The sequence below is a fragment of the Rhinatrema bivittatum genome, chromosome 9 (assembly GCF_901001135.1).
Source record: "Rhinatrema bivittatum chromosome 9, aRhiBiv1.1, whole genome shotgun sequence".
Lineage (NCBI taxonomy): Eukaryota > Metazoa > Chordata > Amphibia > Gymnophiona > Rhinatrematidae > Rhinatrema > Rhinatrema bivittatum.
In genome coordinates this window covers 234772623-234785812 of record NC_042623.1, presented here as the reverse complement: position 1 = coordinate 234785812, position 13190 = coordinate 234772623, and the positions used below count along the sequence as shown (strand labels likewise).

At 45.4% G+C, this 13190-nt stretch overlaps 1 protein-coding gene across 1 annotated transcript in view; it reads right to left on the bottom strand.

The window, feature by feature from the left end:
* Positions 1-276: 276 nt before the first annotated feature.
* The window catches only part of NCBP2 (nuclear cap binding protein subunit 2), a 31464-nt gene continuing 18550 nt past the window's right edge, over positions 277-13190 (bottom strand). Inside the window, exon 4 of the mRNA XM_029615318.1 lies at positions 277-1833. Coding sequence (XP_029471178.1) covers positions 1762-1833 — 72 coding nt within the window. The 3' untranslated portion in view covers positions 277-1761. The remainder of the gene's footprint in view (positions 1834-13190) is intronic.

The following is a 13190-nucleotide window of genomic DNA, read 5'->3' as shown; positions in this document are numbered from 1 at the left end:
TCAACATTTTGATCATATCGCAGTCAAATTTGAATTAACTGGAGGGAAAATAAAACTACTGCAGTAGTGTTTAAAAAGGGTTACTATGATAAAATGAATGTATTATACAAGTATAACAAAAGGAGCAATTGTGAAGGTTAAAATCTGCAGAAAAACGCTGATGTTTGTTATTTTGTAATCCACCTAGCATAGGTGGAACATAAGACATTTTAATTAATTCAACCGTTTTTTGCAACATTAGTGCAACTTGTCCTGTCTTGGAGTAACTAGACACTGTTTATCCCCACTGACAGCTTTATTTAAAAAGGTACAGAATTAGATTCAAGAATACAGTTTCAGAGACAAGTCATTTCAGTACCATTCATACCAAAACATAATGTCTAGTCCCTTAAAATAAATTACATGAACTCATCTGCACTGATATAAATCAAAGTCAAAAGTATGCACCTTCTACATTTGTTATCCTGCCTAAACACTACTGGGAACGCTGCATACAACTTTGGTTGATACAAAAAAATAAAATTACATACAGTAAAATATAAAATTAATTAGTAGGGTTAAATTCTGCTAAACAAAACTCTGAATTCCACTTCTGCTAAAGACTTTCTAGCACAATGCCATCTCACACACAAAGAAATAAAGGTATTAATTAAAACTACATGACTATTTTGTGACAGCTGATGCAAATCACGATGAAGGAAATGATCTTCCAGTCACTACCTCCAGGTACAGGATCTTATAGTGTATCACATCAGCTTCGAAAATGTTTTAGTTATGCTCCACAACTTGTTCAAATTAAAGAATACACTTCTGAATACAGCCCACACAGTTCTGTAGATTCTGTGCTGCAATGCTTTCTCCAGGGCCAGCTCTAAGTCTTGTTGAAAATCTCTCACTCTGTGTGTATCTAATACAGCACTGTATTATAAAGCAGTTACGAATTTTACATTCATAGATGGTTTGTAGCACCAGGGTAATCTGTGGTAACTTTTCTGTATGGGGGGGGGGGGGGGGGGAACTCACATGAAGCAGCAGATACAAGCCTGAACACCTTGCCGGGTAGGCTGGATGGACCATTTTGATCTTTATCTGCCATCATTTAATATGTAAAAAAATTTTAGCACTTTTCAACATGCAGTCGACAAGCGCGTATGCAGCGATTCAGTCTGTCCTTCCTGGCAAAAGCACAAAATTTTCCTCATGAAGCGTTATGGTCAAATCTGGAGTGAAGGCCAACCATTAATCTGAAATTTACCCTATTAAAAATGAGCTTAGCCCAATGTAAGCAGAAGTCATTTTCAATAGTGACAGACTGAAAGGCATTGGAAATTTCATGTACTTCCTTCCTTGTCATTCTAACAAAGGTAAGCACCCTCCCAGGCTAAGAATTTAGCTGCCATGCCACTAAAGGCAGCAGCACTGAAATAACACTCAGGATGATGACATCATTGGCTAAGCAGCACCTGGTGCTTTATAATCTTGTGTATCTGAAAAAATACTTGTGCCATCTTTGAATTTTAGCTAATATACAACTACACTACACCACAGGCTGTGAAACAGTTGGTGCTGAATTTTTCTGCTTGCTCCCAGTCATAGATGGTCCTTAGAAGAGAAGGTGTGATATAGACTCTTCATTCAACTGTTCTGATGAGGGATAGAAGGAAATCAGTTTTGACAGGGGCCAGTTTCATAACATCTTGGTTACTTGTTCACATATTCCACTCACAGCTGTCCTGCACAATAGGGCAATTCTGTTTGTATTCACGACAGCTGAACAATTTTGCCATAACCACCTCTTCCAGCATCATAGTCCTGTCGATACTCATCTCTGACCTGTAAAAGAACCAAGAGCAGATCTGTTACCAGCAGAAAAACTGGTTATGTTAACCTAGAATACAACTTAAGAATCCGGTTGCAGTGCATTCATAGATTTCATATCATATGTAACAGGTTACTAAAATGCTTTTCTTTAATATGTTGGCAGTTTTTTGCTTTGGTGAATCAGGTCTTGGACCATCATCCTCTGTATGTTACCATTCGGCAGGGGAGCTTCGGGACCTCCTCTCCTTCATTGCGAGGCGGCGGCAACCGGCAGCAGCGTTCAACGTCCGTCGGGCTCAAGCCCCGCCCCCCCCTTAGCGCATCAGTTCCCGGAAGCCCTGCATTTTGTGCGGGAACTTTCAGTATTTAAACTCCTGAGCCCAGCACAGCATGGCCTCTGCTACAGGCTTGCTTGTGCTGGTGCTCCGGAGTGTTTCTGTGCCCTGATCTTGTGCTGACTCGGATTGGACTTTGACTTCTCTTGCCCGCTGCCTGCCTCGTTCCTGGATTCCTGCTTGCTGCCTGTCTATGACCCGGATTGGACTTTGTCTGGACTTCTCTATCACCTCCAGCCTCTGAGGACTCATCATTTGGCTAGGTAAGCCTGTTTGCCACTAAGGATTCACGTCACCCGCAACATTGCACAGGTTGTCATCAAGACCTCATCTAGAATACTATGTCCAATTCAGGTTCCATATCTCTAGAAGTACTTAGACAGGGTGGAGGTGGTGCTGGATAAAAGATATCAAAACAGCACAAGATCTGTACCATGAGACTGAAAAAAAACCTAAAAATACATACACTAAGGGAGAGGAAAGACATGGGGGATGATGGAGACATTCAAGTACCTCAAAAGATTTATTATCTGGAACAAAAAAGCAAACCTTTTTCAGAGAAGAGAATGCTCTAGAACAAGATCTCACACTATGAAGCTCCAGGGCATTAGATTTAGGAGCAACATCACAAAAAAATGCCTTCACGGAAAGAGTGGTGCATGCAAGGAATGGACTCTAATGGCTGTCAAACCAAGCTTTTCAGTAGGTTAAGTAACCAAGGTCCTTTTTCTATGACTGGATATGCTTCTCATGATAAGGCTGTCTGAGATAGATAGATAGATAGATAGAGAGAGATAAGGCAGAAATAGAGGGAAGACGTGATGGGGATGGAAAAAGGAAACACGACCTGGCGATACTATCAACAGACTAAGGTTGGAAACCAAACTTAAAGATTTCAGGAAAATGCTCAAAACATGGCTTTTTACCCAAATTTATAATGACGGCACAGGCTAATTGTAAATGATTTTGTTTTCTTTTATAGACAGAAACAAACAGGATAATGCTTCTCTTTGGCTCTAGAATTTTCTTTTAATTGTAGTATCTATTTATTAGTTTTAACACTGTATTAGGAATTGAGTTTTATGTTAAATTGAGTTTTATTATAATTTTAGTTGTATTGAATTTTAGTATTGTATTATTCTGTTTTGTTCTTTATATGTATTTTTACTATTGTAAACCAATGTGAAGGTATTTTCCAAACACCGGTATAAAAAAAACCCAATAAATAAGTTAAATAAATAAAATAAACTACCAACAGACTACATAAGAACGTAAAATGTGCCATGCTGGTCAGACCAAAAGCTCATTGAGCTCAGTTTCCTATCTCCGATAGAGGCTAAAGCAGGCCATTAGGAAATACCTGGCAGATCCCAAAAAGAAGATCCATTCCTTGTTGCTCACTCCCAAGGATCAGTGGAGGCTTCCCCAAGTCCACTTGGCTTATAACTGCTGATACATTTATCCTCTAGGAACTCATCCCAACCTTTTTAAACCCAGCTATGTTACAGGCCTTGACCACATCTTCTGGCAAGACATTCCATGGCTTAACTGTGCTTCAAGTGAAAAATTATTTTGCCAATTTGTTTTAAATCTGCTACCTGCTAGTTTTATGGAATGTCCCTAGTCCTATATGAAAGGGTAAATAACTGTTTCCCATTTACCTGTTCCACCCTACTCATGACTGTATAGATCTATCATTTCCTCTCTTAATCATCTCTTCTCCAAGATGAACAGCTCTAACCTGTTTATCCTTTCTTCATAAAGGGGCAATACCATCCCAGTTATTTTTATTGCTCTTCTTTGTACCTTTTCTAGTTCCACTAGCATACTAGTCAAGGTAGGTCGCACCATGGATTGATACAGAGGCACTATTATATTCTCGGTTTTATTCTCCATTCTTTTCGGGAATAATTTCCAATATTGCATTTTTGACCATCATCACACATTAAGCTTAAGATTTCAATGCACTGTGCACAATAACTCCAAGATCCTTTTCTTCGGTAGTGACTCTTAATATGGAACCCAGAATTATGGACCTGTAACACAGAAACATGACAGCAGAAAAAGACCATATGGCCTATCTAGTCTGTCCATCCTATCTAGGATTATTTTTCCCTATGAGCATCACTTTGCACTTGTTCAATTCAATTTAATCTGGTATTTAGATGCCCAGTTCCCCAGTCTTGCAAGATCCTTCTACAGTGCCTCAGTCTGCTATGTTTTAACTACTTTGAAAATTTGTGTGTCAGGTGCAAATTATTACTTCACCCAATTTCCTTTTTCTAGTTAAAACACTAGTCCTAGTACAGATTTCTGAGGAACTCCACTATCTACCTTTCTTCATTGGGAAAACTAACCATTTAGTCCTATTCTTTGGTTTCCTATCATTTAACCAGTTACCAATCCACAATGAGATAACAGAAACAAAGAAATGACAGGACCAAATGATCCACCCAGCCTGCCCAGCAAGCTTATACCAGTACCTACTGGACTGTGCAGGTTACCCCCGTGCTTATCAGTTTCCCAGACCGTAAAAGTCAGGGCTCTTAGATACTGTTTGAATCCAATTTCCATTAACCATTGCTGTGGAAGCAGATAGCAATGATGGAGCTGCATCAAAAGTATCAGGCTTAGTGATTAAGGGTAGTAAAAGCCACATCAGCAAGTTACCCCCTGGTTTATTTGTTCCCCAAACCGTAAAAGTCGAGGCCCTCATTGGTTGCTGTATGAATCCAATTCCCCTTTTCCCACTGCCGTTGAAGCAGAGAGCAGGGTTTACCCCATGCCCCTTTGAATTCCTTCACTGTTTTCGTCTTCACCACCACCTTCGGAAGGGCATTCCAGGCATTCACCACCCTCTCGGGGAAGAAATATTTCCTGACATCGGTTCCAAGTTGTCCTCCCTAGAATTTAATTTCATGACACTTAGTTCTATTTATTTCTTTCTGACGGAAATGTTTTGACGATTGTGCATCAATAAAACCTTTCAGGTATCTAAAGGTCTGTATCGTATCTCCTCTGCACTTCCTCTCTTCCAAGGTATACATATTCAGATCCTTCATCCTCGCCTCATAAGTCTACCTATGCTGACCCCCTCACCATTTTTGTCGTTCTTCTTTGGACTGTCTCTATCCTGTCTTTATCCTTTTTGAGATTCGGGCACCAGTCCTGAATGCAGAGCTCCAGGTGAGGCCTCACCAAGGACCCATTCAAGGGGATTATCACCTCTTTTTTCTTACCGGTTATTCCTCTTTCCATGCAGCTCAGCATTCTTGTTTTAGCTATCACCTTGTCACATTGCTTCGCAGCCTCTAGATCATCAGACACTACCACACCAAGGTCCCCCTCCCAGTCCATGCACATTAGTCTTTCACCGCCCATCACGTACAGCTCTTTTGGATTTCCACACCCCAAATGCATGACTCTGCATTTCTTAGCATTGAATCTCAGCTGCCAAATCTTCGACCATTCTTCAAGCTTTCTTAAATCACTTTTCATTCTCTCTACTCCTTCAGGCGCGTCCACTCTTAGAGATTTTAGTATCATCCACAAATAGACAAAACTTTACCTTCTATCCCTTCCATCAGGTCACTCACAAAGGTATTGAAGAGTACAGGTCCCAAAACAGATCCCTGAGGCATTTGACTAATTTTCTCATTTTGTTGATAAGTCTCCTATTTGGGACCGTATCAAAAACTTTACTAATATCCAAGTAAATCATATCCAGCGTTCTTCCCGATCCAATTCTCTAGTCACCCAATCAAAAAAAAAAAATCAGATTTGTCTGACAGGAACTTCTCCTGGTGAATCCATGCTGCCTCGGGTCGAGCAATCCACTGGATTGTAAAGTCTCCATTAATTTTCCCACCACCAGTCTCCTCTCTGCTCCCACTCTTGAGAAGCTGGACCACCACCGCTCTTCTCCAATCTTGCGGCACCACTCCCTTTTCCAGGGATCTATTGAACAGGTCCTTCAGCGAACCCACCACCACATCTCTGAGCTCCCTCAGTATCCTGGGACATACCTCATCCAGCTCCATGGCCTTGTCCACATTCAGTTTTCCTAGCTCTTCCCATACATTCTCTTCTGTAAACTGAGTTTTGTCTACGCCACCCCCATCCACAGTCTTGTCAACTAGCGACAGTCCTTCTCCAGGGTCTTCTTTAGTGAACACTGAACTGAAGTATTTGTTTAATATTCCGGCCATTTCTTCATCTCTCTCCTCACCTTGTTCTTTGTCACCTTTCAATTTCACTATACCACTTCGGACATTGCTCGGATATATCTAAAAAATGTTTTAATCACCTCGCTTTACCTCTTTGGCAATCATTTGTTCTGCCTGACATTTTGCTTTCTTGATTTCTTTGTCTCCCTCAGTTTCACCCTATGTTCCTCTTTTTGGGATCCTTTATTTTATTTATTTAAACATTATATTTCTTGAATGCTATTTTTTTTTTTTTTTTGCCTTTATTTTATCAGCCATTTCCTTTGAGAACCAGATCGTTTTTTTTTTTAATTTTTTACTTTTTATTTCTTTTCTAACATATAGAGTTGTTGCCTTTGTAATTGCTCCTTTTAGTTTGGCCCACTGTTGTTCCACCTTTCTCATTTTTTCCCAATCTTCTAGTTCTACCTCCAGATACATCACCATTTCAACAAAGTTCGTATTTTTGAAATTCAAAACTCGGATCTTTCTGTGACCTCTCTGTATCCTATTTCCAATATCAAATCATACTGTTTGATAATCACTGGTGCTCAGGTGGGCACCCACCCAGACATTAGAGACATTATCCCTGTTAGTGAGCACTAGGTCAAGTATAACTCCTTCCCTTGTGGGTTCCATTACCATTTGTTTGAACAAAGCCCTTTGAAGAGCATCCATTATCTCTCTACTCTTGGTAGATTCCGCAGAAGGGATTCTCCAGTTTACGTCCGGCAGAGTAAAATCTCCAACAATCAACAGTTCTCCCTTCTTTCCTACCTTTTGGATATCTTCGACCAGATCTCTGTCTAGTTCTTCCATCTGATCCCTGGTGGAATGAGCTCAGAGACCCAAAGGCACTTGGCGGCCGCAGACCAAGTATGCTGAAGTAACAGTCTAATCCATCAAGAAATGGTCGCTTTAGACTCCTTGTCCCCTTTCTTTGCACCCCCGAAAAGAATGAACAAATGATCGGAGCATCTGAAGTCATTGGTAACCTTTAGATAACGCAATAAGACCCGATGCACATCCAAAAGAAGAAGATCCTTGTCCTGAGGCAACCCCCTGGAACCCTGCGGGAACCCTGGAAGCCCCACTGTTTGATTAACATGAAAGGCCGAAACCACTTTAGGAACAAAGGAAGGAACCGTGCGTAACATCACCCTATCATCGTGAATCCGCAAAAAAGGGTCACGGCACGACAGGGCCTGCAATTCAGAAATCTGAAGCGCCGAGCAAATGGCCATCAAGAACACTGTCTTCAAGGTTAGATCTTTCAGGGAAGCAGTGCGTAGAGGTTCGAAAGGAGCGCCACAGAGCACATGCAATACAAGATTTAAATTCCAATCTGGACACACCGCACGGACAGGAGTTCGTAAATGTTTGACCCCCCCTTGAGAAATCGAACAATGTCAGGGTGTGCTGCAAACTTTCCCTGCAAGGCTCCCAAGGCCGCTACCTGGACCCGAAGAGAATTGAACGCCAAACCCTTCTTGAGCCTCTGTTGCAGAAAATCCAGTACCAGAGAGACCGACCGTTAAAGGATCGCAAGAGCTGATGACACCAGGTCTCAAAGAGCCTCCATACCCTCACATAGGCCAAGGAAGTGGACGGACGTCTTGCCTGCAATAGAGTGGAAATAACTTGTTCAGAATAACTATTCAATCGTAAACGTCGCCTCTCAAAAGCCAAGCCGCGAGAGAGAAGTGATCCCCCCGAGCCAAAAAGATGGGACCTTGACGAAAGTAGATGCGATAGATGAGCCAGCTGCAAAGGACCCTCTAGGGTCAAGTGAATCAAATCCGTGAACCATGGGCAGCGTGGCCACACTGGAGCCACCAGCACCACCCTTCCGGGGTGGAGTTCTATGCGACGGAGAAGCCAACCGATGAGAGGCCGGGGGGAAAGGGATATAACAGAATCCCCGTAGGCCAGGGGCACACCAGAGCGTTGAGTGACTGAGCCTTGTTCTTTTCGACGGCTGAAGAAGCATTCTGTCTTCGCATTCTCCCGCGTTGCCATCAGATCCAACTGTGGGACCCCTCCCCCCCCCCAATCTGGCACAAATGCGGTTCCATGCTTCGGGAGACAGTTCCCACTCTCCCAGGTCGAGTTGTCACCTGCTGAGAAAATCCGCCTGCACGTTGTCCACGCCTGCGACATGGCAATTCCCCCGAGATGATGCTCTGCCCAAGCGAACAGAAGACATGCTTCGAGCGCCACCGCGGGATTTCTTGTCCCGCCCTGTCGGTTGATGTAGGCCACCGTCATCGCATTGTCAGAGAACACTCAAACCATGCGTCCCTGAATCCAGGGTAGAAACGCTTGTAGGGCAAGATGTACCGCTCTTGTCTTGAGACGACTGATGGACCATGAGTCCTCTGTTGGAGACCAAAGCCCTTGGGCGGATCTGGTGTCGCACACAGCTCCCCAACCTGACAGACTCGCATCGGTGGAGACTATCAGCCAATTCGGTGGGTTCAAATCCACCACCTTCTCCAGATTGTCGCGCGAAAGCCACCATGACAAACTGGCTTTGAACTCTGGAAGCAGAGACAAGGGTAGGTGGAACTGCTCCGACACCGGAATCCACCGTGACAACAGCGCACGCTGTAGCGAACGTAAGTGGGTGAACGCCCACGGAACCAAGTCTAAGGTGGACGCCATGGATCCCAGCACTTGCAGATGATGCCACACAATGGGTGTTTGTCTGAGAAGAAGCACCTGTGTCTGGCTCTGCAACCTGGCTACCCGGTCTGACGCCAGAAAGACTGCCTCGCAAGTTATCGAAACGGGCTCCCAAATAGGTCAGCTCTTGGGTGGGTTCCAGGTGACTCTTCTGAAGATTGATGACCCATCCAAGCGATCTCAAGGTGAACATCACCATGCGAACTGATCTTTCGCAGTCCTCCCTGGTCTTGGCGCAAATCAGCCAGTCGTCCAGGTATGGATGGACCAGGATCCCCTGCTTGCGAAGGAAGGCTGCTACCACCACCATGACTTTGGTGAAAGTTTGAGTCGTCGCCAGACCAAACTGAAGGGCCTGAAACTGGAAGTGTTGTCCCAAGACCTTGAAGCGTAGAAACCTCTGGTGACATAGCCGTATCGCAATATGCAGATAAGCCTCCATAAGATCCAGGGACGCAAGGAAATTCCGTCCGCAGGGTTTCCATGCGAAAACGAGAGATTCGGAGACAACGGTTCACCTTCTGTAGTTCTAGGATGGGACGTAACGTGCCCTCCTTTTTGGGAACCACAAAGTAAACCGAGTAACATCCCCGACCCTCTTCTGCCTCCGGAACCGGGACAATGGCCTGTAGCTGGATCAGACGCTGCAGGGTCTCCCGTACCATTTCCTGCCTGCTGCGCGACGCCACGCGGGACTCCACGAACACCTCCTGCACGGGACGTGAAAACTCTAGAGCGTAGCCTTCTCTGATCACCTCCAGGACCCAACGGTTTGAGGTGATCCTTGCCCATTCCGTGTAAAAGCTGGACAATCTGCCCCTGACAGCTTCGATGACAGAATGGGGACTCGTGGCTTCATTGGGAGGGTTTACAACCTCCTGTCCCGAGGTGTCCAGAATCCTGGCCGGACGACGACCCCCCCTCGAAAGGACTGTTGCTGTCCTGAGTTCTGCTTAGACATGGAAGGCAAGGAATACCTGCCGGAATGAAATCGGCATGAATCCCGAAAACGCGGCCATGAAGGAAACACTTTTCTGGTGGGCCTTTTATCTTCCGCCAACTTATGCCCCTAGATTCTCCGAGTAGCTTTACCAACTGCTCCAGTTCCTCACCGAACAGGAGCTTACCCTTAAACGGGAGGTTACACAGCTGAGATTTTGAAGACAAATCCGCTGACCAATTGCGCAGCCACAGCAGTCGGCGCGCAGTCACTACAGAAACCATGCTACACGCTGAAGTTCGCACTAGGTCGAAAAGCGCATCTGCTACATATGCGATGGCCACCTCCAAACGAGCGCCCTCCAAGGCGGCACCACTGCCAGCTCCTGTAGAGGCGTTAGAGGCCTGAACCCAGCACAAACATGCCCTCTGCATGAGGCTGGCGCAGATCGTGGCCTGAAGACTCAATGCAGCCACTTCAAAGACTCGCTTCAACTGGATCTCCAGCTTACAGTCCTGCATATCTTTTAAAGCGGTAGCACCCGCTATTGGAATAGTGGTCTTCTTTGTCACAGCCGAAACCGCCGCATCCACCTTCGGAATTTTCAGAAGATCCAAGACATCTGTTCAAAGAGGATAGAGCTTGGCCATAGCTCTGCCCACCTTGAGCCCAGCGTCTGGTGCATCCCACTCACGGGTCACCAGCTTGCGAACCTTTTTAGGCAGTGGAAAGGACGAAGTGGGCCCCCGTATTCCGTCAAAAACCGGATTAACTCCATCACTATCTGATTCTTCCTGAGAGATCTTAAGCCCCAGAACTTCCAACACCTGGGGAATAAGGGGTCGTAGTTCCTCCCACTTAAAAAGGTGGACCACGCTGGCATCATCCCCTTCTGTGGGTGGCAAATCATCATCATCTGCAGCATCTTGATCAGGGTCCCCAAGATCAGGAACCAAATCCAGAACCTGAGCTGAACCCGGATCTGGAACTCCAGAGGGTGGGGGCAGAGTCTGCGGCCCCTGGGGACCATCACTTCCCCCGCAGGCCTGCTGTTCCTCGAGTCGACCCTTCTTGAGCAGCAGCTCGGAAAGACCCACTGACTGAATTTGCCTCCTGAAGCCCGCCTGCTTTCTGGCCAGGAAAGCCTGGTGCATTAACAAGACAAACTCCAGCGTAAACCCCTCCGGGTCTCTATCTGCCGGAATGGGATCCTGAGGAGCCGGTTCACCCAGTCCCCCAGCGCTGTCCTCCGCCACAAGGGCTAAGACTGGAGGGGATCCCTCCTCCCTTGAGCCTCGGCATGAAGACCCCCCGTCCCGGGGGAAGGGCTCTGGGCCCAGGGCCCGACGAACTCTCCATCCCTAGGAAGGATAATGGAGGGAAAAAAACAAAACTAAATTCTGCCTTCACGCCCACATGCCTGACAGAGCGCGGAGAGAAAGCAAAGGCCCCTTGAAAAAAACCGCACAGCCACGCGGCCCAGGAGCTGGGGGGAGGAACGGAAAAAATAGAAAAAAATACCAACAGGCCCACTGCAACGGGTCGAACTGCCGAGCGCGGTGAGCCACGCCAAAAACTGGCCAGTGAAGAAAACACTTACCCTGTCTCTTCAGAGCAACCCGGAGCCCCGGGAGTAGAGGGAAAGGGGGCCAAAGGGCTGCCAAACACCCCGGAGTGCCTGCAAGGCTGGCTGTCCCAACCCGACTCCTCACCTCAGCTCGAAACCACAGAGGAAGTCTCACTCAGTTTTACTTTTTTTTTTTTTTTAAACTTTACTGAGTCCTGTAGAGCAGAGAGGGTCGAAGGAGCAGCTTTGAGGGAGCAGCCACGGAGGTAACCAGGAGCCCCTGTTCTTCACACTCCGAGTGGTGACGGACGAAAACCAGACGGAGGTAACCAACCCCCCGAACATCCGGCTTCGACTGAGGGATGGCCCACAAAGGTGCCTAACACCTCAGGAAGCAATCCTGAAGAAAAAAACCCGGAGAAAAAAAATCTAACTAAACTGAAAAATTAACTAAGACTGCAGGTGCCTGTCTTCCAGCTGCTGGAGTCAGAAATACGGAGGGACTGCAGGTGGCACTCATTATATAGCAGTGCCCAAAGTTCTAATTGTTCTCTGACTCCACCTGCTGGTAGGGATACACAACCTACTTCTCTGGACTGATCCTTGTACGTATAGGGAACTTCCCTTTGCTAAAGCCATGCTATGTTTATCTACAGTGCTTTGTAAAAGTCTTCACACACTTGTATATTATTCACATTCTATCTGAAAAATACAAATCAAAGTACATTAATGTAGGCGTTTGTTTCACTGATCTACACAACATACGTCACACTTTAATCGTGAAAAAACAATTATAGAAATATACCAAAAGTTATCAAGAATAAAACACCCAGGTCTTGATTGCACAAGTCTTCTCCCCACTTGTCTCAATACTTGGTGGAAGACACTTCTGCAGCAATAGCAGCCATAATTAGTTTACGATGAGTATCTACAAACTTTGTACAGAGGGTTGGCACAGTTTTTGCACATTCTTCTTGGCAGAAGAGCTCAAGGTCTTTCAAGTTGGCTGGGGATCCTGTGTGGACTGCATTCTTCAAGTCTTGCCACAGATTTTCTATTGGATTCAGGTCTGAGCTTTGACTTGGCCACTCGAAAACATTCACTTTTTTCTTGCTGAGCCATTCCATTGTTGGTTTTGCTTTGTGCTTACAATATTGCTCTACTGAAATGTGAATCTTTTCCCCAGTCCTAAGTCTGTGGGAGACTGGAACAGGTTTTCCTCCAGGATATGCCTGTACTTTATTATCCATGTATCCCTCGATCTTCACAAGTCTCACCATCACCATGCTCTACAGTAGGGATGGTGTTAGCAGGATTTCATACTGTGTTTGTTTTACACCATATTTTGCTTAGCACTGAGACCAAACAGTTCCACTTTGGTCTCATCGCACCACAAATCTTCCTCCCACATTCATGCATTCTCCTAAGTATTTATTCTTAAATGCTGTGCTGCACATTATACAGCTTTTCTTCAGCAGTGGCTTTATCATCACCCTACCACAGAGGCCATGTTTGTGGGGTAATCTTGAAATTGCTTGAACAGTCAATATTTTCCCCAGTCTGCAGCAGTTTCCTTACCCCACGGCTCCTAACTTTGGAGAGACAGCCTGATCATGCCAGTGTCTTAGTGGTGCCAA